A 27,706-nucleotide genomic window follows, 5' to 3' on the forward strand; every position below is an offset into this window, starting at 1 on the left:
CCATTTGACTTTTCATCCTCGAAAACGGGATTAACAGGAAGCGCACAGCGGGCATTAAGTGCTCTTAGAGCCTTTCAGCTCAAACTGTTTTGAAGACTTATACTTATGGTGTGAAGGGCGGTTCTTAAAGGTTGAAGACTCACTGTTGACCCCCCCCCCCCCCCCCCCACTATTGACCCAACCCCCGCGCTGTTGCCCCATCCCATTCTTGCCCCAAGCACCCCCATCCGCCTCCCGGTGCAAACCTCCATCCCCCGTGGCTAGCTAATGACGATCAACTGCTCTATAATAGGTTACTGCATAGTTTCTATTGGTAATGGAATGGTTTCAACATTTTTAACATTACGAATTTTGAGCATTTTTTAGACAAAACGTGAATTTTTTTTTCCAATTTTACGTCTTTTTCATATTTGAAGTCTGTCCAGACCCAGGGGCCAGAAAACTTTTCTAAGAGTTTGATTATGGGTTACTGAAAATTTTTTTTCGGCCATGGAATAGTTGTCAACTTTTTAATATCACAAATTTAGCAATTTCTTAGTAAAACTTGCATTTAAATCAATTTTTTGAAAGTTTTTGTAATTGTATTTAGATTTTTTCAATCTCAACAGTCAAGGGAACAGCATTTGTTCAATTGCAGCCTGTTTATTAATATGCTCAACATTTCAAGACTTCGTTCCCTGATACGACCTTTTTCTGCTGAGTTTCCATTTTTGAGTCTGAACATATAGTACTCCCACTGTATATAGCCATGGATGTGGTTGTGGTTGATCGGAAGCTATATGGCTCAATGAGAACTTGTTTTTACCTACAGCCTCAGTGGCAAGGGATGGAACCACGCTTTATCAATCAATCATAGGCATCTGAAGCACATATTCCACCTTCCGGTTATAGGGCCACAGTATAAAGATTACTTCCACTACTTAGGTTTAAAAAATATTTTGAAATCTGATTTTGAAATGATGGATCTGTAGCTGTGAGATGTGTTATTGCTGTCGTAACCAATTGTTATCAATATCATCTACTTTAAGTATTTGGCTTCGGTGATATGGAAGTATCTTTCGACTATTTGGACGGGGCTGATTGAGGCTCCCTGCAGCAAACGTAACATCACTCGAGTAGTCACCGGGTAGTCATTCAGGGTGTCACATTATACCCCCCCCGGGGCACTTAGTGGTCATATAACGTATAGCCATCACCCTAAATCTACTAAAATATTGAGCTATGATTTCAAGGACGCTATAATGGGAAAAGACGGCTATGCTTACTGATCAAACCAATGTGTTAAGTGGTTCGCCATAACTTTTTATAAATTTTATGTTTCTGTGAAAAAATCGTGCTGTGATAGAACTCATGCAATGAAATTGCCAACTATAAAACACCATTTTGTTTATTGCTAGCAATTCAGCTTTTCACGTTTGTTCCGCCGGCTCAGGCGTTTTGAAGAGTGAATTTATAATAGCCTAGAGTAGCTAGTTAGTCAGTCTTTGAAGAATAAATATTAGTGGAACAGGAAAAGAGCTACTATGGAAATTTTGGCGAATTGTTGACTATAATATAGCCGGCACATGTAGTCAGTGCAAAGTGGTCAGTAAATGATAAGAGGACTGTTAGCTGAGTTGGTCACCCATTTTGTTACTTATTTGCATAAACTGTTTGTGAATTGAAGCTAATGGTGCCGTTTCGCAATTTCATACTGAGGCTATTTCACAAAATGCCGTCAAATTGTAAACTACAAGGGCAGAGCGAAATGAAAACAAGACTATACCATTGTAGTTAATATCTAAACAGTTGTTGCGCTATTTGTTCACTACCTAGTCTGCAAGAAATCCAGCGGGCAAAAGTTTGTAGGTGGTTGCTATTGGGAGGACGGAAAGGAACCCAGAAGCAAAAGTGGAGCATGAGAGCCGGTTTATTATAGAGTCAAGGTAAGTCTTCTCCCTAGTTACCCTGACCTTTGATGAGCAACGAGACATGTTACTTTATTACGCGTGTGTCTCAGATTTGAAAAATTGCACATATGTTGCTATAGGAAATGAAGCGAACAGTAAGTTAATCAAAAACACTAAAGAGATCAAAAGTTATGGTTTAAAAAGATTCTGTTTCAATCAGTTATCGAAGCGACGTTATTAGAAAGATTTTTGATACTTTAATTCGTGTTTTTCTGAAGATGATTATTGATGGTTGTCTCATAAATTTGTTTGAACACTGTCACATTTGATCATAGACGAAAAATTGGAAGTTTATATGTTCTCAGTGAGATTGCAGAATGACGTAATATTTCAAGTTGAAGAGGCGGCTCCTAAATTTATTCAGATTTTGATTCAATTATTTTGATCAGTTCATAAACGTCAGTTAAATTTCTGATAGTTTGTTAGTTTCTGTAAATCTGGAAAATGATAACACAATCAGTTTTATATGTTTGCTCACTATGCGTTTAAAACGTTGCTTTATTTAATTTGACAGGTTTTAGCCAGCCCTACTTTAGCCGCACTTGTTTACACTTGCATATGTATTTTGACAAAAAAAAATCGTCTGACCGATGCAGTTTTTTGCTTGAGTGATTTTTCTTCGGCCGTTTGTGACTTTTCGTCCTCAAAAATGGGACGAACAAGTATAGCCCGGAGGAAATTATCACTGATCAGCTCTCTTAGTGCTTTATAGTCTCCATATAATCCTGGTGTGAGGTCAGACCCTCCTTAGCTACTGACCAGGCCAGACGCTCGCCAGTGTTGTAAGGCAATATACCCGACGTTAGTCAGTTGTCTGATTAATTGCTCTAAAAAGAAGTTTGTAGCAATTATATTAGTCCTGTCGGTCTTTTTATGCGATTTTTCGCTTGACAGATTTTTCGTCTGACCCATTTGACTTTTCATCCTCGAAAACGGGATTAACAGGAAGCGCACAGCGGGCATTAAGTGCTCTTAGAGCCTTTCAGCTCAAACTGTTTTGAAGACTTATACTTATGGTGTGAAGGGCGGTTCTTAAAGGTTGAAGACTCACTGTTGACCCCCCCCCCCCCCCCACTATTGACCCAACCCCCGCGCTGTTGCCCCATCCCATTCTTGCCCCAAGCACCCCCATCCGCCTCCCGGTGCAAACCTCCAACCCCCGTGGCTAGCTAATGACGATCAACTGCTCTATAATAGGTTACTGCATAGTTTCTATTGGTAATGGAATGGTTTCGACATTTTTAACATTACGAATTTTGAGCATTTTTTGGACAAAACGTGAAATTTTTTTCCAATTTTACGTCTTTTTCATTTTTGAAGTCTGTCCAGACCCAGGGGCCAGAAAACTTTTCTAAGAGTTTGATTATGGGTTACTGAAATTTTTTTTTCGGCCATGGAATAGTTGTCAACTTTTTAATATCACAAATTTAGCAATTTCTTAGTAAAACTTGCATTTAAATCAATTTTTTGAAAGTTTTTGTAATTGTATTTAGATTTTTTCAATCTCAATAGTCAAGGGGTCTCACCTAGAGTTTGAAAATCAATTACTGTATAGTTTCTAGATGTAATAGAATGTTTTTCAAAATTTTCATACCGCGAATTTTAGCATTTTTTTTTTACAAGACTTGCAAGTTTTTTTTGATATTTTTGTCATTCTTCAGGTTTCGCCAGCCTCAAGAGCAACGGAACATCCTCTGGACTTTATGGATTGGTTAATTATTTTAATGACTCCAGTTTTAGCAATTTTTTGATAAAATTATTTTTTGTCCAAGTTTATGCATCTTTATGAGCCAGTCAAACTATTTAAGGCTTGTAATAGGGATACTGGACAGTATCTTGAGACAATAAAGTAGTTCTTAAGGTATTAATATCAGGAATTTTAGCAAGATTTTGTTAAAGTTTGCAATTTTTCAAAATTTTTCAAGTCTTGCAGATGGGTTACTTGACAGAACTCCAGAAACCAAAATTGGTCTTAAACTTTTCACTGCAAAATCTAGAAACTTTTTTTTTTAATTTTCCTGTTATCAATTTTTTTTATTTGGTTTAATTACAATCAAGACTAGAAAACTAAAAGTTACAGATTCGAATCCCATGGAAAATATTCCTAGCTCTCTCTCTCTCTCTCTCTCTCTCTCTCTCGGTTGGGGTTTCTTTCTTTCTCTTACTCGTTCACGTTTTGTCTCACACTCTATCTCTCTTTCCTTGACTCTTTTTGATGCCGCACTTCAGCTGCTGTTATGCGGCGTGATGTCATCATCTATTATCATCATTAAAGCTGAATTATAGTAGAAAAGTTTTATCATAAATAACTTCAAAAGCAATTTTTAGGAAATCTTTGTTAATTACTCTCAAACGCAGTTTGTAGCAAATATATTAAACGTGTATAATTTTTGTACAATTTTTCACCTGACCGATTTTTCGTTTGACCGATTTGACTTTTGGTTCTGAGAAACGGGATATAGAGTACCTAACGGGATATAGGTAGCCCCCAGTGGGCATTAAGTTCTCCTTGAGCCTTTCAGCTTACTAGTCTCCAAGTATGCCATTCACAGAAACTGTTTTCGAGACTTATAATTAGATACGGTATCTTAAGAACTACTTCATTGTCTCAAGAGACTGTCCAATATCCCTATTTGAAGCATTACGGGTGGTTCTTAGAAACTGATCTGACACCCCCACCCTCCGCCCCCACATCGGTCACCCCAAACCACTGTTGCGCTCAACTCACGCCCCTTCAGTTAAGCAAAAGCTAGCCTCACTAAACTGTGACTAGCTACTGACGAACCCAACTGCTCGCCGGTCGTTTGAGAGCAATTCGCCCGACGTTAGTCGGTTATGTTTAATAGATGCGATAGCGAGATATTGTTGGCCCTTTCTCTTTGCTTTTTAGAATTTAAATATGTGGAATGTATTAGTGCGTGGTTTTTGCAGATCGGTTCTCTTTTTTCGCCTTTGTGTTGTCAATGAGAAGTCAAATCAGAGTGGTGAATTTAGTCACGGTGGGGTAGAAGGAGCAAAAACTGAGTAGTTTAAAGGCAAGAAATTTTGGGTGCTTTTAGAATTGAGTGAGAAAAAGATGAGAAAATGTTTTTAAAGTTTTTTTTATATTATTAGTGTTGTTCATTTCAGATGTGCTTGTTTCAATAATGAGTTTTAAATATTCAATGTTTTGTTTCTGAATATAAAGGTTGTAATGGCTTTTTTATGATTTGTTCTAAATTATCGGCTTTTTTTCTGTTTTGCCTGCTTGTACTTGTTGGCCTTTTTGTCTTTTCTCTTTAAAGACAGGTGCTATTGAATTTTTAATTAACGAAAATTTAAGCTATATCATGGTTTGAGTTAGAAGCTTATGTTTTTCAGCAGAATTGCATTTTTAACATACTCATTTAGTTTACAGTCTCGTGGTCTGTTTTGACAGGCTTTTATTAGGGCTTTCTATTAAGACTACGTTGCGCTTTTTCATATTTCCAATGTGTATCTAATTGTTTTTTTACTTTGAATGAAATAGGTTTTGAATTAAAGTCAGTAATTTTTTGGTTGCTGCCTTTGTTCGTTTTGCTGCGTGAGCCCCTTGCTTTTAAGAAATTTATCATGTTTTCTATTTAATGATAATTTTGTATGAAGATTTGAATTTTTAGGTACCCGTTGAAATGATTTGAATGGCTCTCTTTAAAACTTCAAGTAGGCTCGTTCATCACTATTTTTTGTTGAACTTTCTTTTGTTTTTAATAAATGTTCTGCAGAGTCGGTGTTTACTTTCTAAGGTTCCTTACGATAAAGCTTTGCTTAATATACAGTTATTGGTATTTTAATGTTTTTTTCCTAAAAATTGTGAAATGAATGAGAAAAGCTCTTATTTTTGCTTTTGTTTTGTAAGCTTTGTTGACTTTACAAGTCTGTTTTTCTATTGAGGCTGATACTCAAGTCATGAGTTGTAATTCTTTGGATTGTAGTTAAAGACTTGTCTTGTATTGTTTTTTTGTCAGGATATACACTATGGTACCAAAAAGCTACATACAGCATGATTTCTTCTTTTAAAGCTTGAATTGTGCTTCATAAGTATAACTTGCGGTAAGGCGTGAAAAAAGCTGCGAAATAAAGAAGTTTTAAGAAAAATTACATTCTCACATTCTCTGCTTGAACAGAAAAGATGGTTAAACCGCTTTGTTCTTGCACAGGTTGCCAAGTTGTTGCGCTACGAGATGTTGGATTTTCATGGACGGAAATACAAACGCAACTGAACTTAAAAATCAAGATCCAGTGCACATATGCATACAAACGTTACTTGAAAAATAAGTTTCGAGGTGCTAAAAGCGAGTGGAAGGCCCACGAAATTGTCAAAAAGATCCTAAAAGTTTTTTTTTAAGAAATGCTGCAAAAGAGTCAGTTCGAAGAAAAGCAAGTGTTTTCAATCAAAATGGTGTATCAATATGCTCAATAAGCCCCTTTTTTGACAGATTGTTTTTTTACTGATGAAACAATGGTGACGGAAATTTTCGAGTTTTTCGAAGAAATGGGGAAGATTTCTTGAAAAAGAAAAAAATTGAGTTCGAACGAGAAAAAAATTGAGTTCGAACGAACGATGGCTCATTTTTCGGTCCATCTGATCACTCAATACGATCAGATGGACGGAAATTGCTTGTTAAGTGGCCAAGCAAGCTAAACGCTGCCGGTTATTTGGAAGTTTTAATAAATTACGAAAAAAAAACATTTTCTGGACATTATTTTTCAACAAGATAATGCTCCTCTGCATAAATCAAAGATTATCGGCATTTTTTTCAAAGAGGATTGGGCGGTACCGAATGACCAGCATACAGTCCAGATCTGAATCCTATTTAAAAGTTATGATCGATTTGGATGCAGCGATTATGCGATTTGGAAACAGACAGTTTTGTTGGGAAAATTTAGAAAGTGTCATCTTTGGAACGAAATTGACGCAGAAGTCGTTAGAAACGCGTACGAAAACTCTACAAACCGTCTGCTAGAGCTAAAGGTGTAATCATGCGTTATTTTAGAGCAAGTTTGGACTCAAAATCTGGTGTTTGTGGTGCTTTTTTTTTATAAATCTTCAGGTATACGCTGCGTTTTGGTACCATAGTGTATGTTACAAACTTATGACGTCACGATCAAATCTGCCTTTGTTAATTCTTTCATGCAATTTTGAATGAATTGCGTGCGCGGTGTCATTTAATAGAAGCTGCCATAAGTTATACAGATTCTTATTCAAAATAGAACATGCCAGCAATTAATAAAAAAGAAGAGAAATTTCTTTTTCGGTCTGTTTTTTTTTGTATTTTTTGGACTGCAGATCTGCAAAGCTATCGCGTATACTTTCTATTAATCTTTCAGCTGATTGGTAATTGTTAGCTTTAGAAAAAGATTGTAGTGAATTTAGCAGTACAATCGTTAGTGACCGCTTCTAATACTTTTTCATGGAGAATTAGTGGCGTTTGGACTCTCTTCCCCCAATCCTACCCAATCTACGCCCCCCCACCAAAACTCAGTATTGTGTATACGAATATGGTAGTCCAAATTTTCAACTTAATGAATTTTTCATCTTGCTGAGGGTCTGCCTCAAAAGAATGTTTTGCATTCACTTTGTGATATTTTTATCCTTTTGAACTTTTGAAACATAGGCGTCACAGCAGTCAATATAGAATCTGTTTAATTGGAACTTTTGAGTTGCTGTGAGGGAGATGAATACAACAACAGACTAAATTTTCAGCTAATTACTCTCTGAAACTTTTATTGAAGTAAAGTACAAAGTCTCCCTTTGTTTTGTCCTGGTCGGCACTGCGCCTTGCTGAAGGAGTAAAACGTAATTAGATTTCCTATCCGTTCCTTTTCGCTATCATTTTTGTGCCCAGTTATGTTGACGTTTTTAGAACGGTGTTCCCAATTTTTGTTGCCTGTTTATTATTATATCAGTCTAACCTTTAATGTGGCTTTGCACATTTTGCAATGATTACAGGCAAGTGAAAGGAAGAGGGAAAAGTAAAAATAAAGAAAGGGAGTTGCGGGTTTGTTGTTACCCCTTGAGGCATATCAGGCTACCTAATAAGCATCTTTTCCGCTAAGTATTGAGGCGGAAAGGAAAAGGCTCCTTAAACTGGGAATTTTTTTTTTCATTTTGCCACTATCACAAGGGATGAATTGAGATGGAAAAAGAAATAAGAAAAGAGAATAAGAGCGGATGAGTTGGCGTATAAGGAGGAGCAAAAAATGTGGAAAAAAACGAAGCAATGAAGGGCTTCTAGTGAGTGTGACGCTGTGATGATTGTAAAAACATGGCTTGAAATACTACAGAGGTTCTTTCTCTTTCTTTCTTTCTTTCCCACCACAACACGAACCTACCTTCCTATGTGAAAGAAATAAGAATTGGCAAATATTTCTGCCTGGAGAGAGAGAGAGCGCGTGCTAGAATGTTCACTGTTATCCTCCATTTACAGCTATTCATTCATTCATTCACTGCGTTACATTGCGTGACTCTATTTCTTTTTTCATTTCTTTTCTCTCTTTTGCCATTTATTGCAGGTGTTAGTGTTTTCCCCGTAGTAGTCTATTTGAGTTCATTATTTCCAAAATTTCACTTTTGATTCATTCTACTTTGCTCGGCTTTATTTTTTCCACTCAATTTAATCTCCCATTTTTTCGCTCATTCATTTTTTGTTTATTTCTCGTTTTTGGGAATTATTTTCCATATGTAGTTTTTTTACAATTGTTCAATTCAATACACTGCTTATGTGTAGTAGTAGTAGTAGTGGTGGTGCTGTTTGTAGAATTGGATGCTGTTTTAAATCTCCCTTGCTAGTCTGAAGCCGGACCTTCAGTTTTGAATGAATTTAATTATTTCGCTAGTCAGCCACCACCACCACGCACATTTTTCCAACCAATTTCGTACTGTTTTCTCTTCCACCCCATGTCTCTGCGCCGTTCTTTTGTCTTTTCCTCAAGCTGTGAGCATTTCACGTTGAATTAAAACCTTCAATTCTAGAATTTGAAAGGATTAAGTCCTAAGCTCTGCTTTACGTTTAACCATTGCACTGTCCCAGTTGGTTTTTATTAACTGCTTTTGCCTTCCGTTTATTTTGTTTTTGAAAATTATCGATTTTCACTGCTTAATTGATTGTTCGACTACGGGATATTGATCGCGAGAATTTCGAATCTTGAAGACAGTTTTATTTCGAATCAGTTCATTTTTCAAAATATAGAGGTTAGTTTTATGTCAAAGATGGCTGTGTTCTCAAACTGGTTCTTCTTTCCACCCCCATATATTTATTTCAATTTTTTCGCCCAAAAACCCAAAACACAAACTGCACGTACCCCTAATCTTGATAAAAATTGTACTAATTATATAAAAAGTTAGAATCGGGGTTGAATGATTGGGGGTTAAACTAATAGGGACGAAAAAAGACCTATCAAAAATTGTTGGCCTTAAAAAGCTGCCACTGGAATTTTATATTTATCCTATGCCGACCTTTAGTTTACTTTGTTAAGATTTTGTTAGCTGTTTACAGAATAAGGTGATTACTCATTTCTAGCTTTTCTTAATGATTCCTTTAAACAGTTTGTCTCAAATTCTTTAAGCTAGCTGTTAATAGATAAAAACATTTTAAATATGCGAAGAAAGTATATGTCCAAAAATTGAATACTTGCTCTCAAACGAAGATTGTACCAATTGTGTTAGTCCTGTTGGTCTTTTTTATGCGATTTTTCGCCCGGCCGATTTTTCGTCTTGCCCATTTGACTTTTGGTCCTCAAGAACGGGATAAACACGTAGCGCCCAGGGGGCATTAAGTAATCATAGAGCCTTTGAGCTCACTGGTCGGAAACGCAAGGTGCGAAGGGCGGTTCTTAGAGTTTGACCCCCTCCCGCACCCCCCCCCCCCCTACATGATGTTGATTATCTTGGTACTTTCTCACAAGGTAGATTGAGTTAGCTGGAGATTTACTGTTAAATATTTGATTGAGGGCCAATCGAAATTCTGGTTTCTGAAAGTGGAATATGTAGGAAAATTCTGTGATGCATTTTTTACCAATTAGCGCGAAATATTGAAATTTAGTATCAAATCTTAGCGTGAAAAATTTCTGCATCAAAGTGTGTTGCTACAGTGTTCATTATTTATAGGCTCAAAACTGAAATGACTTCTGTTTATGAACAGAAATTAACAGCGTGTCTTTATTTCGTACACTATTTATAATTAGTTAACTGTACCTTTATTGTCTGCTTAGGGGTCAGTGTAGCACATTTTTAAGGTAGCACTTAGCAAGTCCTCTCTGTTTGCAAAACTTCCACGAATTAACACAAGATAAAATCAAATTTTCAGTTCAAAAATTGTTTTACAAAGGTGCCTTTTTCTTGAATTTGCCAAACCTCGTTTGCTGAATACAGACAGATCTCTATCAAGTATGGGTTCCTGCAATTGGATGTATTTAGCTATATATCGTATTGAACATCGTTAGCAAATTTTGAAATAATTTGCTTGAGAAGTTCGATTGTCTGATCGGATAAGTTTTTAATTGAGTTGAAACTTTCTGGGCGAGTTTAAACTTCTGGAAGTGTGCAGTGAAATATATATGTAATTGGGCTGTAATTTTTTCATACGCGTATTTTATCGATAGTTGTGAAAGTCGATAGCTGGTATAGCTATTTGTGGCCTCATCTTAGATTTTATTTATTTCGTCAATTTCGTCTTTTTTGTTCCGACCTATGGGATCATGATCACTTCTAATCAGCCTTTCGTCCATTTTTCCATTCATGCAATTTTCATAAATTTGTGCGTGGCGTGACCGCTCACTCTTTTGCGTTCAATCATGTAGATCATTTTTGGACTTTGCTGAATTTAATTGGCGCAGTTAAGGTCTTTTGGGGATATCTCAATCCAGTTAGAGGTTATTTGAAGGAAGTTTTTGGAAGCGAAAACAATATACTATTCAAGTTGAAAGAAAAAACGGCAATTAGTAGTAAAGCCGATTTTCTCTGTTTTTAAGGTTATTTTTCTTTTTCAAAAAAAACTACATGTCTATAAATCAGGCGCTAGACAATAATTGATGTAACCCCGGGTTTGAATTGTGATCTGAACATTCTTTAGTTACTTTTATTAAGCAAAAATTTTTTTGTATTAATTTCAATGCTAGCTTGTTACAACTGGAGCAAAGTTTGGAGCAAGAAACTTTAAATAGAATAGCATGCTTTATATTCGATGTTTGGCCTTCCTTTGAAATCTATATATTCTGAAAGGTTCCTAGAATCATTGTCTCCTCTGTTTAAATCGATGAATTTTATTATTAATTGCTCTCGCATAAAGTCTCAAGCAATTTTTGTAAACAAGTGTTCATTATTTATAGGCTCAAAACTGAAATGACTTCTGTTTATGAACAGAAATTAACAGCGTGTCTTTATTTCGTACACTATTTGTAATTAGTTAACTGTACCTTTGTTGTCTGCTTAGGGGTCAGTGTAGCACATTTTTAAGGTAGCACTTAGCAAGTCCTCTCTGTTTCCTTTGAAATCTAAATATTCTGAAAGGTTCCTAGAATCATTGTCTCCTCTGTTTAAATCGATGAATTTTATTATTAATTGCTCTCGCATAAAGTCTCAAGCAATTTTTGTAAACAATTTTTGTAAATCGATGAATTTTATTATTAATTGCTCTCGCATAAAGTCTCAAGCAATTTTTGTAAACAAGTTGGTCTTTTTTACGACTGAAAGAGGAGTAATGGTATTCTGCTCGTTTTTCTCTAGCTGAAGCAAATTTGTGAACGTTGACTTCCTGTGTTCGAACATTAGGCTTTAACGTTAGATTAGTTACTGATACATAGTAATTAGGTCAAAAGTTATTGATTTGATTAGGTTAGTTACTGATACATACATAGGTCAAAAGAGAAATTTGAGCAGTTTTATCCCCATTACAGTCCCTCATCCATATCCAAACTATTACAGTCACCTCCGACTACTCCCTACCTACCGCCTACCCCGCCTCTTCATATGCCCCCCTACATAATCCCAAACCTTCCTTTCACTGGACTTACCTAGCCAGGCACGATACCAAACCCCTCAACTAGAAATTGAGTTATCAGTTTTAAAGCATTTTCTATAGATTTTTTATTAAGAAGTTATTTTTTATTTCTTTTATATCATTTAGGTGAGGTAGAGATGACATTGAGTGAATCGTTTCCGGTATTCTACCCGCTATGTTTTTATGTAAAATTTTCGCTTGATCTTTTTCTGCGCATTTTTTTCAGAACCTTCTTTGACTTCTCAATTTACTTTTTCACGCTTCTCCATTTTAGAGTGATCTTAATTGCTTTTACTCCGAAATAAAGTTTGTTGTTGAAATAAATGCGATTTTATCAGAGCACATGACAAGGGCCTGATAGCTGAGTGGTGAATGCTTCTGTCGAGGGGCCTGGAGAGCGCGGGTTTGAATCCCACAGTGTAGGGATGTTTTTGCACCCATAAACAAAATTTATTTTGGCAATCTCCCTTGAATTAAATTGCCCTGCCCGTCGTTTGAGACTAATTTGTCCGACATTGGTCAGTTTATGTTAATACTAGTAGTTTAAATTTTGCTAAAATTGATACCTAATTGACAGAATAGAAGCTTCTGCAAGCAGAAAGAAACAAAAAAGTCAACTTAATGTGATGCAACTATACGGTTTTCAAAATTGAGACGACGAGTTAACTTACGTTGAGCAAGCTGCCCTTGTTAGATATAAACCGTATCTTTGTGTTCATGTGATGTATTCTGACATCAAGTCCCAAATATTACGTTGATAGAACCGAATTTCTGAAGTCAGGTTTTAAGCTCGACCTTAATTCTTTCTTATTAGCTTTGGTAAGATGTAAACTGTTTGAATATTTGGGTGAGTGATCTGTGATTACTTTATTTCTGGGTGCTCTTTTATGATAAAAGTGCAGAAGACTGTCTGTACAAATCAAATAAATCAAATTGCTCTATTCAGATGACGTTGTCCGAAAGTTGTCAGCTCGAAATATTTGAATCAGGTCTTCAATATTAAAGAAATCATCTAAATTTATATAATTATTTGGTGATTTTCTGTCATGCATATACATTGCAGCGTTAAATATTTCAGCTGAAAGTCAATTTAATTACAGACTCGGAGCGGTAAGCGACCTAATTTGTGGGGACGAATGTGAATCATGGGAGCTACGAATTTCCTCGCTGGAATTATCCATGCCTTTGTGAGCACTTTGTACCTGTACACATGGTACTGGACTGGCTTCAACATCTGGCAGAGGTTTTTCCACAGAGACAGAAGGCGATTTGTTCACTTTGTGTCCTGGTGGACTTTCCTGTGTCAGACTATGTACTTTGTGATTGTTTTCTGTTGTGACCTGGTCAAAGTGGTCACGCCGCCTTCCTGTATGCACGCATATCGCTTTCTAGGTTAGAGAGAATTCTATCAAGTTCAGAACCATGCTGTAAGTGTAACATTTTAGATTTAATAGAGAAGTTACCAATTTCTTTTTATAGGTAGTTTTGTCTGCTCATAGTTAATTTGAAAGCGTACGTTGTCGTAAAATTGAAGAAATGAACTTGATGTGAATCTCCATTTAATGTCCAACAATTTTATTGTCAGAATATATTTTATATAATAAACCCCCCCCCCCCCATAATTGGGGTCGGAACAATAATAAAACTAGTTCTAAATATAGTAAATAGAAGTATTTGTTTCAGACTACTTCTTTTCTGGATTGGTGCTACCCAGTGCAATCAACTCGTTCCTTCTATTCTGGATATCCCACTTTTTCCTGCGCTACCCCGCGCCTTTCTACGCCTCTTTAATCAAACCACAGCTGTTCACAACAATCACCAATCTCAACACCACCACATCTCTCACTGCTAGCCAACACAATCAGGTGGTCACTGCTCAATCCGCCCAAACTCAGGGATCTAAGGATGCCTCCTCGGCTGCAACCCCTTCAGGAGTCAAGTTTCCAGTCGCGAGAACCGTTAGTGACACGGACCAACCTAACCAAGCTGAAACCAAACGACCTTTCGACATCTCATCCGGCTCCTGTTTGAATGTTGAGCATGACGAGAGCAAAGTGGTGCCTTCTGTTTCTGTTGATATCCGTTCAGCTGCCAGCTCAGAAGCGGTTGGAAATCCCATTAACCAGTCGTCCAAAACGTGCAAGACTGGACAGCAGTTTTTGAGTCCAACAGACTACAACAGTTCCAGGCATTTCTCGATGGACAGTCGAAGTGAACATTCGGAGTTTCTAACTTGTGGTGTGGCAGGATCTGTTCTCAACTGTCGAAGTGCTTCCGTAGGATCCGCAATGATGCCCAAGGACGATGCCTCACTGGTGTTGCACATGAGAATTCGCCCGCGTGAAAACACCGATCTAAGCTTGATCATTCCAAGTCATAATCACAGCATTCCGACATGGGTGTTGCACGTAAGAGAATTCATATGTCAAAATTTTCTCGGGCTTTGGCTGGAGTTTGCACTGGAATCAAATTGCCTTGGCATCTTTTGAGTAGGATCATCTTGATGTCTTTGAAGTTCAAGTTGTTTCCTGAACTGCTCGTGAATTGCTCGGAAACTTTGTGACTTAATGATTGACTTAATGAGTGTAATTTGAATTGGGAATTACACTCATTAAGTAAGAAGGAACACCTTTTCGTGAAATATGCTGATTTAGCCATTGTTGGTTTCTATCTGGGCAAACTAGGCATTCGGAGATTGCAGTAGACGTAGATATATTTTCTAATTGGGTTCTAATTATAAGAGGGTTCTAATTTGCAGGTGACTCACTCTGCTGTTGGTTTGTCTGCTCTCTTGGAAACACTTCTCTCCCCGCCAACCTCAACGCTGAACCTCATTCCAAACATCCTGGCATCGGCGTTGCTCCCTCTCGCCTATTTCACCTTCATCTCCATAAAATTGCTCTTATTAGAACCAACTGCCAAGACAACTAGAACAACTGGAGGAGGTACCACTAGCCAGCAACAATTTTGGACAAATTTGTCGTTCCTGGCTATTTTTGTTGGTTTTGTGGCTAATTGTGCGGTTTGTGCGACAGCGGCTGTTGCCTCCGTGTATTTGAACTCCTGGTCTAACTTTCTTCACACGTATATATCGATGGGATTTGAAAGTGCTGTTGTGATGCAATAAAAAATAGTTGAATGACAAATATTGAACATTATTTATTTCGAATCAATCTGTGGTTATATCATTTGAACATTTTTTTTTCATGAATGTTTGCAAATTATATATGAATTCTCTTCAATTTTGATATATATTTGGAGATACTTAATTTTGTACATGTTTATAATTTCTGATGATGTTGCTGCTGCTGATTTTGTAGTAGTACTTTTGAAATGAGTTTTGATTTTGATATGCTATCAAATAAAATTGTGGAAAATTTTTCTTTCAATCATATTTGACAAGACTGGAAAGTTTAGATTATCCTGCGAGAAACAGTTTCGCGTGTGGAAAACTCGCACTATTCGGTCAAAAAACCGGATTGATAAACAGAACATCAATAACTCGTTAACTGAAATTTTGTGAAGTGGTATGATTTGTCCTCGCAAGAAATATTCATCAAAATAGCCTTGGCATCGCAAGAATAAGTGCTATTTGATTGATTGATAAAATACAGCAGAAGCTGAGCAAAAACTGTTTTGAACCTCATGATTTTGCATTAATTTGACAATAATTAGACAATAATCACGCATCTTGGTCTGCTTTTTGATGACGTCTCCTTTGTCTGATTTTTTTCTACCCATACTAAATTATCTAGTACGCAGCCCCCTCTGAATTAAATTGCCCCGCCTGTCGTTCAAGAGTAGTTTGTCCGCCGTTAGTCTTTGTTTATAATTTTTTTCACTGTCCTCGCGTTGAATATTTTGTTGCCTGAAGTTTGGACTCTTACAAATTGGTCTTTTTTATTTTTCTCAAACGAAGTTTAGAAGTTTGTGGCAGTTAAATTTGTCCTGGGGTCGTTTTTCGCGTTTTTTTTGCGCGTTATCAAATTTTTGTCTCACTTCTGACCAAATAAGATAGATGTAAAACGCGTAGGGCAGTAAACTACTGAACAGTTCTCTAAGAGCTTTGGATGTCTCTTAGTGTACAATATACCAAGTAGTGTTACTTGCATCTGGCGTACTAATTCTCAGTACTAATTCTCAATACAAACAGGGAGGCTCGGCAATTTGCGTTTGCACATTATGTTCCGACCCCACTCATCCACATTCTTGAATTAATTGGCTACCGGAGGAAGAAAACATTCAGAAACATACATATCGTTCAACAAGCCACTAACGGAATTAAAAAATGTTAGGTTAGAGGGCCGATGAAACTTGTTGTTAATGAGACTACAAGAAAAGACAATGATAAAATCATTTAACAAACGCTAATAACGACCAAAACTCGCTGTCGTTATTATTTTTTTAAAATTTAGACATCGAGTTTTGGTCGTTATTATCGTTTGTTACTTGATTTTAATTATTGTTATATCAGATAAAGCCTAAACAAAACAAATTATCCTATGCTTCATTTGAAAAGATATGGGACCTGTTTTCAATCCGACTGGTTAACAGGTCGGGAAATCAATTATTTTCAAAGTGATTAGAATCATTGGATATTCACTGAAACAAATCTTTTATCTCCACAGGAAGCAGGTGAGATCTGTCATTATCCAGAGTATGACTACAAAAAGAAGAACAAATACAAGTAAAATTTACAAAAGCACTATTTAACTTTACAGTAAAGCCGTCAAGACATTAATTTTGTCACTAAGAAACTTTAAAATGTTAGATTGCGCATTTTTTAAAAGTCAATCGGACCTAAAATTAAGGTTAGTTTGAAAAAAACATCCTATAAAATGTACAAGTTTATAAAAATCACAATTATTTTTTGAAATCTCGTAGTAACAAAGCCGAGAAACAGATGGTTGTAAATATAACTGTTATAAAGGTTGAATGATAGCTCACTTGAAAGGGGCTTCAACCTGTCTTTACTGAGAATAAGCTACAAATCGATCATAAAATGGCGAAGCTCCAAATCCAACTATGCTTTTGAAAACAATTTCAAATGTCATTACAGACATAAGATTTAAACTAAATTAGATGAAATAGCTTGCAATACCTCAGGAAGACAATTGCCACTGTTTTTATTCGAACAAGTCACAAGACTACAAAATAACAAATACAGGCAGACGTCAAAAGTTCAAACAATTTTACGACAACACAACATCAACGGGTCTGAACCTAACATCAAAGGGTCTTCCTTATAAAAAAAACTACATAGAAATAACAAAAAGACACCCAAAAATTGAACAGTATCGAAAGCTTAAAATTTTCTTGTAATATTAAATGGTCGGAGCAATCGGTCAGAACATATAACCAACAGAGAAATTATTGTTTGAATCGCTAAAAGCATTTGAGATTTCTTATTAATGAGGTTGAGTTACATGATAACAAAATTGAGAGCAAAGACACATGAAAAAATCTGTTTTTTAAAAAAAAAGGTTCTTTTGATAGTCATTAAAAAATTAGCCTTTAACTAAAATCTTTAGATAGACTCAATTATACGTCTTGAGAACGAAATTCAAACCTATAAATATCAGGTGTATGTTGTACAACAGAGGAAGAGAAACACGGGCAAAAATTTAAAAAAAAACACTAAATTTTATGAGAGAACTTTCTGAGTCCTTAAAAACCTAAACTATTCAACGAAAACAATTAACATAATCAGTTGCGCCTCTTCTCGACCCTGTTTTTTCCAATTATGCATTCTGTCAATTGGACCTGTCAATAATATGATAATTCGATCAGCAAAACAAATTGAACCTACAAAATGTTATTGTGCTCAAAAATAAATCAAAAGTGAAAACTCGTATCAAAACGAAGAATTCATTAACTAATTATAAGACCGTGACAAGCATTAATTTATAGCTCACAGGAAATCTGTTTTGGAAATAACATAAGACATTAGATAACAACTGAAAGCAGTCTAGGTTCACTCATACCTCTTAATGAAGCAAACTGAATCTTTAATTGGGGAGCGTAAGTTACTGAACTACAAAATTATAACAAACAAAAGTAAAACATAGGAAGTCCATTAAGTTTTGCTAAAATATTTTGTAATTCCATAAAAAGTGAGCTTAACTCTGAAACCATATATTTTCGTTGAGCATCATTTTTTGTAAAGAGTATCTGTCCGTAATTGAGCCGTGATTTGAAGTCAGTAATTAACATAAAAAAATAAAATTAACATAAAAAATTAACTGCGAAAAGTTTTTGAAAAAAGGCTACGTTCCAATAAAATACAAATTGTTGTATGGATCCATGCTGAAGTGAAGATCAGCCTTCATTTTGCAGTGCGTCTGAGAATACACTCAATGGTTCAAATGGTTGCGAAATAGATCACTTTTTAAACAAAAATTTTCAGTGTTTCAAAAATGGATAATGCATTTTGTATAATTATCGAGTTCAATTTTGTGAAAAACTGCCAAATTATAATTCCCTATAAGAAGTCTCTTAAATCCTGCGGGAGTACAACTAGCTCTCTTTTTGAGCTTGCGAATTTTTCCGCAGTTTCTAAGTGTCTACTTTTAATAAATTTGAAGTGGGATAAAAATAGCTTTTTTGGTCCCATTTTAAGGAAAACGGGCCCACACAAGGCATTTTGTATAATTATTGAGTTCAAATTTGCGACATTCTGGCCAAATTATAATTCCCTTATTTCCTATAGGAAGTCTCTTAAAGCCTGCGGGAGTACAACTAGCTCTTTTTGAGCTTACGAAGAATTTTTACGCAGTTTTTAAGTCTACTTTCAATAAGTTTGAAGAAAATGGTCCCGTTTTTGAGAAAAAGTTCGATTTCTGAGGAAATTTTTTTGAGGAAAAAATTTATCATATATTCTAGCAAGAAACTTGAATCGAACAGTTCAGCAATCCTCCTCTATCTTAAAAGATAAAACCAATAAAACTACCGCTAACAATTTTAACATATTTTTGCAAAATTGACGATAATTGGGACAAAATTACGAAAAATCTGAACAAAGTAAAGAAAATTTGGCCGATTGTTCACAAAACCTAAAATCTCGATAACTCCCTGTTAGAAACCAAGTTAAAAAAATTAATTCCATATTCTATTCAGGTTGTTCTTCCTAATGATACCACTCACAACTCTCTTCGAAGGTTATATCCATGGGCCAAAATTGACTGAACGAAAAAACCCATTTGAGTATATAATTCCTCCTCTCCCCACTGGAGTGGTTTGGAACAAATTTTGTAGATTCCAAAATTGCTTCCTTTGATAAATATATAACTATTATGAGATTATCGCCAGAAGGCTGGATGAGGACTAGAATTTAAATAAATAGTTAGAACTGTAAAAAATAAATCATACCTCCCAGTATTTGAAATTTAAGCTCAAATTAATAACTAACTTGGTTATCACGACTAGGTTTATAAAACAGCAGATCATCAGTTAAATAAATCAATTTTCAACATTTCTTTTAAGTTTTCCAGATATAAAATATATGTTTCTATTCTCCCCACTTTGGTCCGGTAAAAATAAAAACTTATAATTAATTAAATTATTAAATCAATCGTGTTTTCATTTGGAATAGTAAAACCCAAATCATCAAGTTTTTAACTAGGATAGTGGAACCCACATCATTTGCTTTGCAATTGGTATACTGAAACCCACACAAAGGTCATTGCACATTAAGGAGGCTTCTTTTGCTTGAAGCTAGCTCACAGTTCTGCGCTTCTTGCTATCAACATTATAGCGTTTCATCGCAGCGTTGCATTGTCCCTTATGCGGTCGTGTAGAGAAATCATATTGCCCCGCCCATGACATGCAACAGCATGATCCCCGAGTGTATCCCAAGATCATGTTTTACAAAAGGGACACTTCCTTTCTCATTTATGGGAGCGCGCGGTCTGTACTTCACAGCTGCACGAAACTCGCTTGGCAAGAGATGGAGGCCGAGAGCCCGTGTGGAAACTGCCGATAACCATGCTCCTTATTGAGGCAGAGAGAGTGTCAATAAACGAGCTTTTTTATCTTTTGGATGTTTGCTTTTCAATTAATTTATTGAGAGCGACTTCCTGTATTTTGCTTTAAGTAAGCTGCGATATTGGCAAACCATTTGTTTCATCAATCATTTTGGTAAAAGTGTGATCTACTGTCGGACTTTGGCCAGTTGTAAGCTCTACTGATGTAGCAGACTGCGATTTCAAACCAGTATAGGCTGCTTTTATCTGATCAGACGCTCGTCGGATTCGAATTCCAGTCTTATTGATAGGCAAACATGCTTGATGTCATGACTCATTGGACAAGACTGTTCCCAGTATATTCTCAAAAATTGCAAAAATTGTCCTTTGAAGCGAGTCAAATTCCTCAAAAATATGTACAGCTTCCTCTTATGGCGTATTGCAGCGCAGTGTATACGCCATTTTTGTTGCACCCAGACAACTACATAGAATGCCAAGAGCCTGCTGTAGGTCGTTTATGTACTCCAGGTTCTGCGGTTAATTTCCGATCTTTTGAACATGTTTGTGTATCCAGGATGCAACGAATTGGGGGATCCAACAGCAGCACCCAGTATTTCAAGTCCCTCTCTACTGTTTCTTTTAATTCTGCTATGGATCGTGTTCAGAGCTCCTTTTGACCAGATCTCACATTTGTCTCTTCTGAGGCCGCATGTTTTGCCCTAGACAGTCAATATATCTAAAGCGTCGTTCAGTTCGGGTTCTGTTTCAGCAATAACATCATCGTCAAGGTACCAACAGTGCTGGGTAAGATAAAGTATTTTTTTGATTCAATCTCTTCTATTATAGGCCACAAAGTTAAGGAGAACAATAGAGGACCCAAGGGATCTCCTTGTTCCACTCCAGATTGACTTGTTACAGATTTGTTACTATCATAAAAGATGACTGCTGTGAGTAACAATATATGGCAAATGATGCAAGACTCGGCATTAATGTAGAAACTGCCTTTATAATTTGACTTCGTTTAATGGAATTGAAGGCGTTTTTAAAATCTGTATTATTCCTGCATCCTCTTAAAGCTGCAATTTCTCAAATGTAATTTGGTCGCGTGTATGATACTTTCAGCACCACCCTTGATCAGTTCGGCCGACTCTGTTTGTGTTTTTTTGGCAATGCATTTTGCAACCAAACGTCGGAAGACCTCGCCCACAGCTATCGGACGTACACCACCTTTGAATTTCTTTAAAGCAGTTAAAGAAGCACTCAGAAAAGTGGTGCCACTGGCACAGGGAGCTGACCTCTGCTGGCCAAATTCTCTAGCTTTGTTATGCTTATTGAAGTCAATTATTGAAATTGAGACGTTTTTAAAGTCAATGACTCACATTTTGATGTTTCTAGCTATCAATTTTTTTTGGTGAGTGCTGCTTATTTTAGCGGAAATCTTACCAAGTTGTTGCTCAGTTAGGCTTTCTTTGTTGCATTTTTTATTGTATACAACTGAGAAATAAGTCTGTCAAAAAATAAGGGATTTGGTAGTGCTAAAGGGTGATCAAGTTTCTTGGCCTAGTTAGATGACCAAGGTTAGAGCAGCTAAGTAGTGCAAGCGGATGAGACAAATGCGCGATAAAAGCTAGATCCCATGGAGCATGTTTTTCCTCGTACATTTCTGTGACTCAAACTAATTATGAGATTCACTTTTTAATGCCTGAATAGTTTTCAGCCCTAGATACAAAATCTCTTGATTTCAAAAGCCCTTCCTTCGCTGATAAATAGCTATTATAGTGTCAGATTTGTATTCCCCTGTTGAAAGCTATCGAGTATTTTTTTGTGTTTCGTGTTAAACTCTGATAGGCGAGCAAGGTGAACAATTGTTCGGCTTGATTTTGACGTGATTTGCACTCAAATGAAGAATAATTTCACAACTTATTTAGGTTTTCGCTACGAGTGAGATTTGTGGAATTTCTCATGTGAACCTTAATATTGTTTACTAACTCTTTTTTTGGAGGACAACAATCAAACAACTCATTGTGTCTTGCTTTAGATTTTTGTATGGACGCTGCTGAAATTAAAGAGCTGTTTGGAACATGTTTGAATGACGTGAAGTCAGACCCTGTAGTGAAAGGCAAGCTGCAACCCATTTTCACTTCAATTGACAGAGAACCCTGTGTTGCTGGAATCGACGAAGCTGGCCGTGGTCCCGTTTTGGGACCTATGGTGTACGCAATCGCTGTATGTCCTTTGAGCAAGTATGACCAATTGAAGGAGATGGAAGTGAAAGATTCTAAAACACTTTCAGAAGAGGAGCGGGAATCCTTGTTCAAGACAATCAATTCCAACCCCGACATTGTCCACTGGCAAGTACACGTGTTGCACCCTGCGTTTATCAGCCGTAACATGCTTGGGTTGTATCCTAATAACCTCAATGCTCTGTCACATAGCTCAGCTTTAGGCCTTGTGAAAAGTTTGATCAGCTCTGGGATCAATGTGAAGGAATTGTACGTAGATACTGTAGGACCTCCAGTACCTTATCAAGAGAAGTTTGCGAAACAGTTTCCCGAAACTGAGACGACGGTTAGTGCTAAAGCTGATGACTTATTCCCGATAGTGAGTGCAGCGAGTATTTGTGCCAAAGTGTGCAGAGACTGGATAATAAGTAACTGGAAGTTTGAAGTTCCAGTGACTGAAGATATGGAGTATGGGTGTGGCTACCCGGCTGATCCCAAAACGTCGCTCTGGTTGGAGACGGAAGCCAAACGAGATGCACTTTTTGGGTTTCCGAATTTTGTCAGGTTCAGTTGGTAAGGAACATTTCGAAAGTCTAATCACCTGTATTTTGATATGGACTGTCTTAGAACTCCCCCAGGCTTTATGCTCATATAAGTCGTGCACACGCACACACACACACACACACACACACACACACACACACACACACACACATGTGGCATTGCTTGATGAATTGTGTCTGGGGATCTCAAGCACGGGCCGGAGGATGGGGGCAGAATATTTCTTTGTCCAGAATTTTTCTTCCTCACTATAAGACTTTAAAAAGTTGCAGCTGATTGTATGTTCGTCTTTCAGGTCAACTGCGAGAGCTGTGATTGAGAAACACTGCGTTGAAATTGAGTGGCCAGATGAAGAAGAACCAGAGAAAGTGAGTCGGAAGAGACCGGCAAACAACACAGCTATCGACAGCTTCTTTTCTGCCAAAAGTGAAGATGATCAGCCCAAGAGACTGAGACAATACTTTGTCAATACCAATTTAAAAACTGTTTCTGAACTTTGATGGAGTTTACACCGAATTTGCTTTACCTGTTGTTTTGGAAATATTTGTGTTTGCATGTTAGCGGTCATATTGGACCAAATAAAATCTTAAATGGGCACATTAGTTGGTTTCAAAATTCATGGTTAATGTTGCTAACTAAATCAGCTGTATATCTCGCTAAACGATTCGGGAATTGAGATAGCAGCATAGTTGCATTAATTGGCCCAATTGACTTCTAATTTATTGTGGGCGTCTTGAGTACGTTTTGGACGTTTTGGTTGAGTGCTGTTCAATTGATTTTTAATAATGAGTTTTAGCGCATGATTTCTTTGAGCTTTTTTTTACCAGGACATCATTTAAATCGCTTTTTAGACGTCAAAGAAAGCAAAGAATTTACAGCATTCCTGGTCTTAATTTTAACGTGTTGCCTTCTTATTGATTTGGCCGCTAAAGCCTCAAGCATGTACCTCATTTATACCAACCGTTTGGTATAACTGAAAGGCTGTTGTAAGAATACCGCTTTAACAAGGTTTCCAGTAATGATTTAGGTGCTTTAGAACTTTGACTTTTTAATTGCCCTCAAACGAAGTTTGTAGCAATTATATTAGTCCTGTGGTCTTTGTTATGCGATTTTTCGCTTGATCGAATTTTCGTCTGGCCCATTTGACTTTTCGTCCTCAAAAACGGGATAAACAGGTAGCACTCGGAGGGCATTAAGTTCTCAGTGGGCCTCTCGGGATTACTAGACTGTAAGTATGCGTTCCACCGAAACTTTTTGAGACATAAATTCATGGTGTGAAATGCGAAGATAGGGATCTTAGAGGCTGACGCCTGCCCCCGCTTCAGAAAACCCCCAATCACCACCCCTGTACATTGTTCAACTCGTAACCCAAGCGTCCCTTCAATTGAATGTAAATATATTGAATGACAGTTTATCAGAATTTCTAGTCTAAACGGTATATTGTGCACCGATATTGACGCGATAGCATAAGTTGACAGCGGAAAGTTAAATCAATCCCTTCTAATGCTTTTTAATTGCTCTTGAACGCAGTTCATAGCAATTATTGTAAACGTGTGTGTCTTTTTTTATGCAAAATTTTCCTTGACAATTTTGACTTTTCGAGTGACCTTTACGCCCTTGACTTTTTGCATTTCGCGTGATCTAAAATTCCCTCTCAATCACAATTTCAAGCAGCTGTACTCAATTGGCGGCAATTTAATACTAAAAGTCAAATGAAAAGTGCGCCGAAACTGGTGTCATTTTTTACTTTAAATCTTAATAGTGGTATATGTTAACCTCTAATGTGGTTATTTGAAGCCCACTATAGAACTTCTTAGTCCCATTTAGCCCCCCCCCCCCCGACTGAAGCAGGCTGCAATTGATTAGAGCTCCCACTAGTCGTTCAAGAACAATTCTTCCGACGTTTAGTCGGTAAAAATGGTGTTATAAATTTTGCCAATTGCTTGTACCGACATTTGCATCAATATTTTTCAAATCAAGTTTTCATTCGTCTTGTGAATTTTTGTAAGTCATGATTCAAATTGTGGACAGTTTCTGTTATTTGAGTTTGTTTTTTCAGAGCAATTCCTCTCAAGTAAGATTTATTTTTTGTTTGCGAGCAACCGGATTGAGCAATGTGCCTGGAATTAATTGAAAGATTTTTGATTCATTTGAGCGTTTTTACGGTTTTTTTCATCGCTACATTTTCAAACATCCTTTTTCTAGTGAAATTAAGTTTTTGGTCCGGATGAGTCTCATTATTAACGATGCATAGTTTATTCTCATCGAAGCTTTTAACATGTATCGAATGATTTATATAAATATTTTTTGGAATTGTGTTTCAGACTTTATTAGGTAATTTTTGAAAAATGTGGGTTCCTGTTTTTATTGATACCCTTAAAGGCATTATTGATAGGTCCTATGATTTCCCCATGATGCATATTGTAGTTTTTTAAAACATTTCAGTGTGCACCGTAGCGAATGATTTCCATTACTTTGAGGCATGTTTCTAATGTGAGTTTTGCTAGCTATTATTTTTCCTATATTTGTATAAAAGTTCCATTGTGTTAATTGTTTGTGATTTTTGTTTCACTTTCAAATGAAATTTTACATTTTTGCCTATTGCGTGATTTCTTAATGTTTTGTATTATTCTTCATAAGTTATGACTAAAAGTTGTCGGGTGTCTTTGTGAAGTAGGTTAAACGTCTCAGCTCAGCATACTTCTAATGATGTTGACTCTGATGAATTTTTTTATTTTTGACATGTATGGGCAAATGCGTTTGTATTTGAAGTCATGTGCGTTATTGAATTTCAAGGGCTCTTTGTGTAACGAGGCAAGCTTGTAGGAACTGTCAATAATTTTGACAAATTTTTCTGAATCAATTCTTTATTAGGTCTTCTTTCGTAGGTTTGTGAATCTAAAGGCCTACGGAGCTACCGCTACAGTTCTCTGGCGATTTATCAGTTATGTTTTTAATTGTCTGCCGCAGAGAATTATAAAAACACTTGTTGAGGTCATCTGGTATGTTTTAGAAAAATAATCTTGAAACGACCAAAATCGATAGAAAATACAAAATGTATTAATTTCGCAATTATGTCCTCTGCTTATCTTCGTTTTGCTGTTGAATTATGCAGCAATGAATTACAATTAAGTATTTTTGAAGTTTTGTAACATTAGTATAAAAACGTAACAAGATACGTAAAAAGATTGCTTTGAACTGGAAAGCTAATTGTGGCTGTTGGTGTAAAAGCTCTTGGTGTATCTTTTTGGCCGCTACAGCGTACGTTACTCTATCTTGAAGTTCAAAAGGTGGGCCGTAACTTTTTAATCAAACATTCGAATCTGTTTTTGTGCACTCAAGTGTTGTTAATAGCTGTGCGTAAGAAGAGGTTGACAGTAATTGTTTTACCACCAATTAGCCAGAGTTGAGCAGAGTTGATTTGATTCACTTGAACAATTTTCAGTACACTTAATTTTTGATCAATTGCCTTGTAGAATCTTCTCAGCAGGTATTCTTAAATTTAACTTCTGTGATCAGTTGCGTCTACTGTCTGCAAGCTCCTTCTGTACAAGGTTTGTACTGTTTAGGCTATTCACGGGCCTAAAAAATGTTTGCAATAAACCCTTTCGGTTTTCTGGAATTTATTTTGTCCCATATACTTTGCATACAGTCCATTAGAAAGCCAGCAAAATTAATAATGAAAAAACTCAGACGATTTTGTTGTACCGAGGGTAGAACGAATCAAAAACTGGCCAACGGATGAATTAGTTAAAAGTCTGATCACCAATAGGTATTGTTTGGATCGCTTGACCATTGTTGTTTATCGTCTAAAAAGTTGTCCAGACTATAAGCAACAATGCCGAGCGTTTCAAACAATACCTATTGGTGATCAGACTTTTAATTAATTCATCCGTATGCCAGTTTTTGATACGTTCTAGCCGCGGCATAACAAAATCGTCTGTGTTTGTTTATTATTAAATTGCTGGTTTCTGACGGACCGGAGGCGACGTATATGGTGCAGAAATTGATCACGGGTTCATTGCTCACTTTTAAAGCGTGAAGGAAATGGGGAGCAGAACAGGTATGAACGGACGAGTTAATAACCCACCTCTTGATGAAGATGGAAATCCTGATATCGAAGAATTGCTGAAAGCTCTGCAAAAACAGATGGTGGACTGTTTGCATACAAGGCAACTTCTTCCTTCCTCCAACTCAATTTTTTGAGAACCTGGATTTTATTACTTTTTCTGCTAGAATGAGATATGTCTGTGTTCATATCACTTCTTCGTTAATCAGCGAAATTAACAGTTTTCAAGTGAAACCTCGTACGAGATTTGAAAAAGGAACATGCGGGAACTTTTGCCTAAGATCGATTCCATAGCAGAGATTCGAAAAAAGAGATTTGAATAGTTTTTCGTTCTAGCTGCTCTTGTTACATTTCTCTGGAACTTTCAGTTTTCCGGTCAATTCTTGTGTATAAAAAATCTCCAAGCCCAACTTTTATTCAATTGGCTGTGAAGGCTAAAGAAAGATTCAAACAACACTTGTAATAAAGAATTATTTTGTGTAGCATTGAAAGTTAGACTCAAGTAAATTCAAGTTTTCTCGGAAGTCACATTTATTCGCAATCTAAAAGACGTTTTCAGTTCGTAACAGACGTTTTCAATTTGAAAAAAATGATAAAAAATTGGACGTAGTGTTTTACAGTTCTACTTCTTTTCAGTCCGATTTATTTAACCCCCAAAAATTTAACCCCCTCGACAATCAATTCAAAAGATTTTTCGTTTTCCTCCTCATTTTTTCGAAAGCTAGAGCAGGGATCATTTTGAGCGCCAGAGCCAATTCATGATTTTCTGACACCAGCTTTTTTAGTCCAAGTTCTCCAATTTTTCTAACAAAATTTTGAGTTAGATGCAAAAAATAACAGCCCGATAGCATTGAAGCTGGATGATGTTTTTGAAAGGCATTAATACTGGCAATTTCAAAATCCAACAGAACCTTATCGGGCTTAC

The 27,706-nt window shown here is 36.6% G+C and overlaps 2 protein-coding genes across 4 annotated transcripts; both read left to right on the top strand.

The window, feature by feature from the left end:
- Positions 1-1,358: 1,358 nt before the first annotated feature.
- LOC142336516 (uncharacterized) lies at positions 1,359-15,349 on the top strand. Of its 3 annotated transcripts, none has more exons than XM_075385416.1 (4): positions 1,359-1,925; positions 13,069-13,360; positions 13,652-14,376; positions 14,727-15,349. In XM_075385416.1, exons 2-4 carry the CDS (start codon positions 13,114-13,116, stop codon positions 15,093-15,095), a joined length of 1,341 nt encoding a protein of 446 aa, XP_075241531.1. In that variant the 5' UTR covers positions 1,359-1,925; positions 13,069-13,113; the 3' UTR covers positions 15,096-15,349. The 3 variants fall into 3 exon arrangements, with proteins under 3 accessions (XP_075241531.1, XP_075241533.1, XP_075241532.1); XM_075385418.1 differs by lacking the exon at positions 1,359-1,925 and adding an exon at positions 7,794-9,162 and having other exon boundaries at positions 13,047-13,360; XM_075385417.1 differs by lacking the exon at positions 1,359-1,925 and adding an exon at positions 7,794-9,162.
- A 6,621-nt stretch (positions 15,350-21,970) lies between these two features.
- On the top strand, positions 21,971-23,501 carry LOC142337333 (ribonuclease H2 subunit A-like). The gene is made up of 2 exons (XM_075386542.1): positions 21,971-22,724; positions 23,008-23,501. The coding sequence occupies exons 1-2, from the start codon at positions 21,976-21,978 to the stop codon at positions 23,210-23,212; spliced, it is 954 nt and encodes a 317-aa protein (XP_075242657.1). The 5' UTR covers positions 21,971-21,975; the 3' UTR covers positions 23,213-23,501.
- Positions 23,502-27,706: the final 4,205 nt, after the last annotated feature.

Source organism: Convolutriloba macropyga, chromosome 3 (assembly GCF_964194025.1).
Source record: "Convolutriloba macropyga chromosome 3, txConMacr16.3, whole genome shotgun sequence".
Taxonomy (NCBI): domain Eukaryota; kingdom Metazoa; phylum Xenacoelomorpha; order Acoela; family Convolutidae; genus Convolutriloba; species Convolutriloba macropyga.

What these genes read in the sequence shown, in the direction of transcription:
- LOC142337333 (XM_075386542.1), top strand. Translation starts at nt 21,976, where the DNA reads ATGGACGCTGCTGAAATTAAAGAGCTGTTTGGAACATGTTTGAATGAC. An exon ending in AATTTTGTCAGGTTCAGTTG is followed by an intron (nt 22,725 to 23,007) that starts GTAAGGAACATT and finishes TTCGTCTTTCAG; the next exon opens with GTCAACTGCGAGAGCTGTGA.
- LOC142336516 (XM_075385416.1), top strand. Translation starts at nt 13,114, where the DNA reads ATGGGAGCTACGAATTTCCTCGCTGGAATTATCCATGCCTTTGTGAGC. An exon ending in GCACGCATATCGCTTTCTAG is followed by an intron (nt 13,361 to 13,651) that starts GTTAGAGAGAAT and finishes TATTTGTTTCAG; the next exon opens with ACTACTTCTTTTCTGGATTG. An exon ending in TTCCGACATGGGTGTTGCAC is followed by an intron (nt 14,377 to 14,726) that starts GTAAGAGAATTC and finishes TCTAATTTGCAG; the next exon opens with GTGACTCACTCTGCTGTTGG.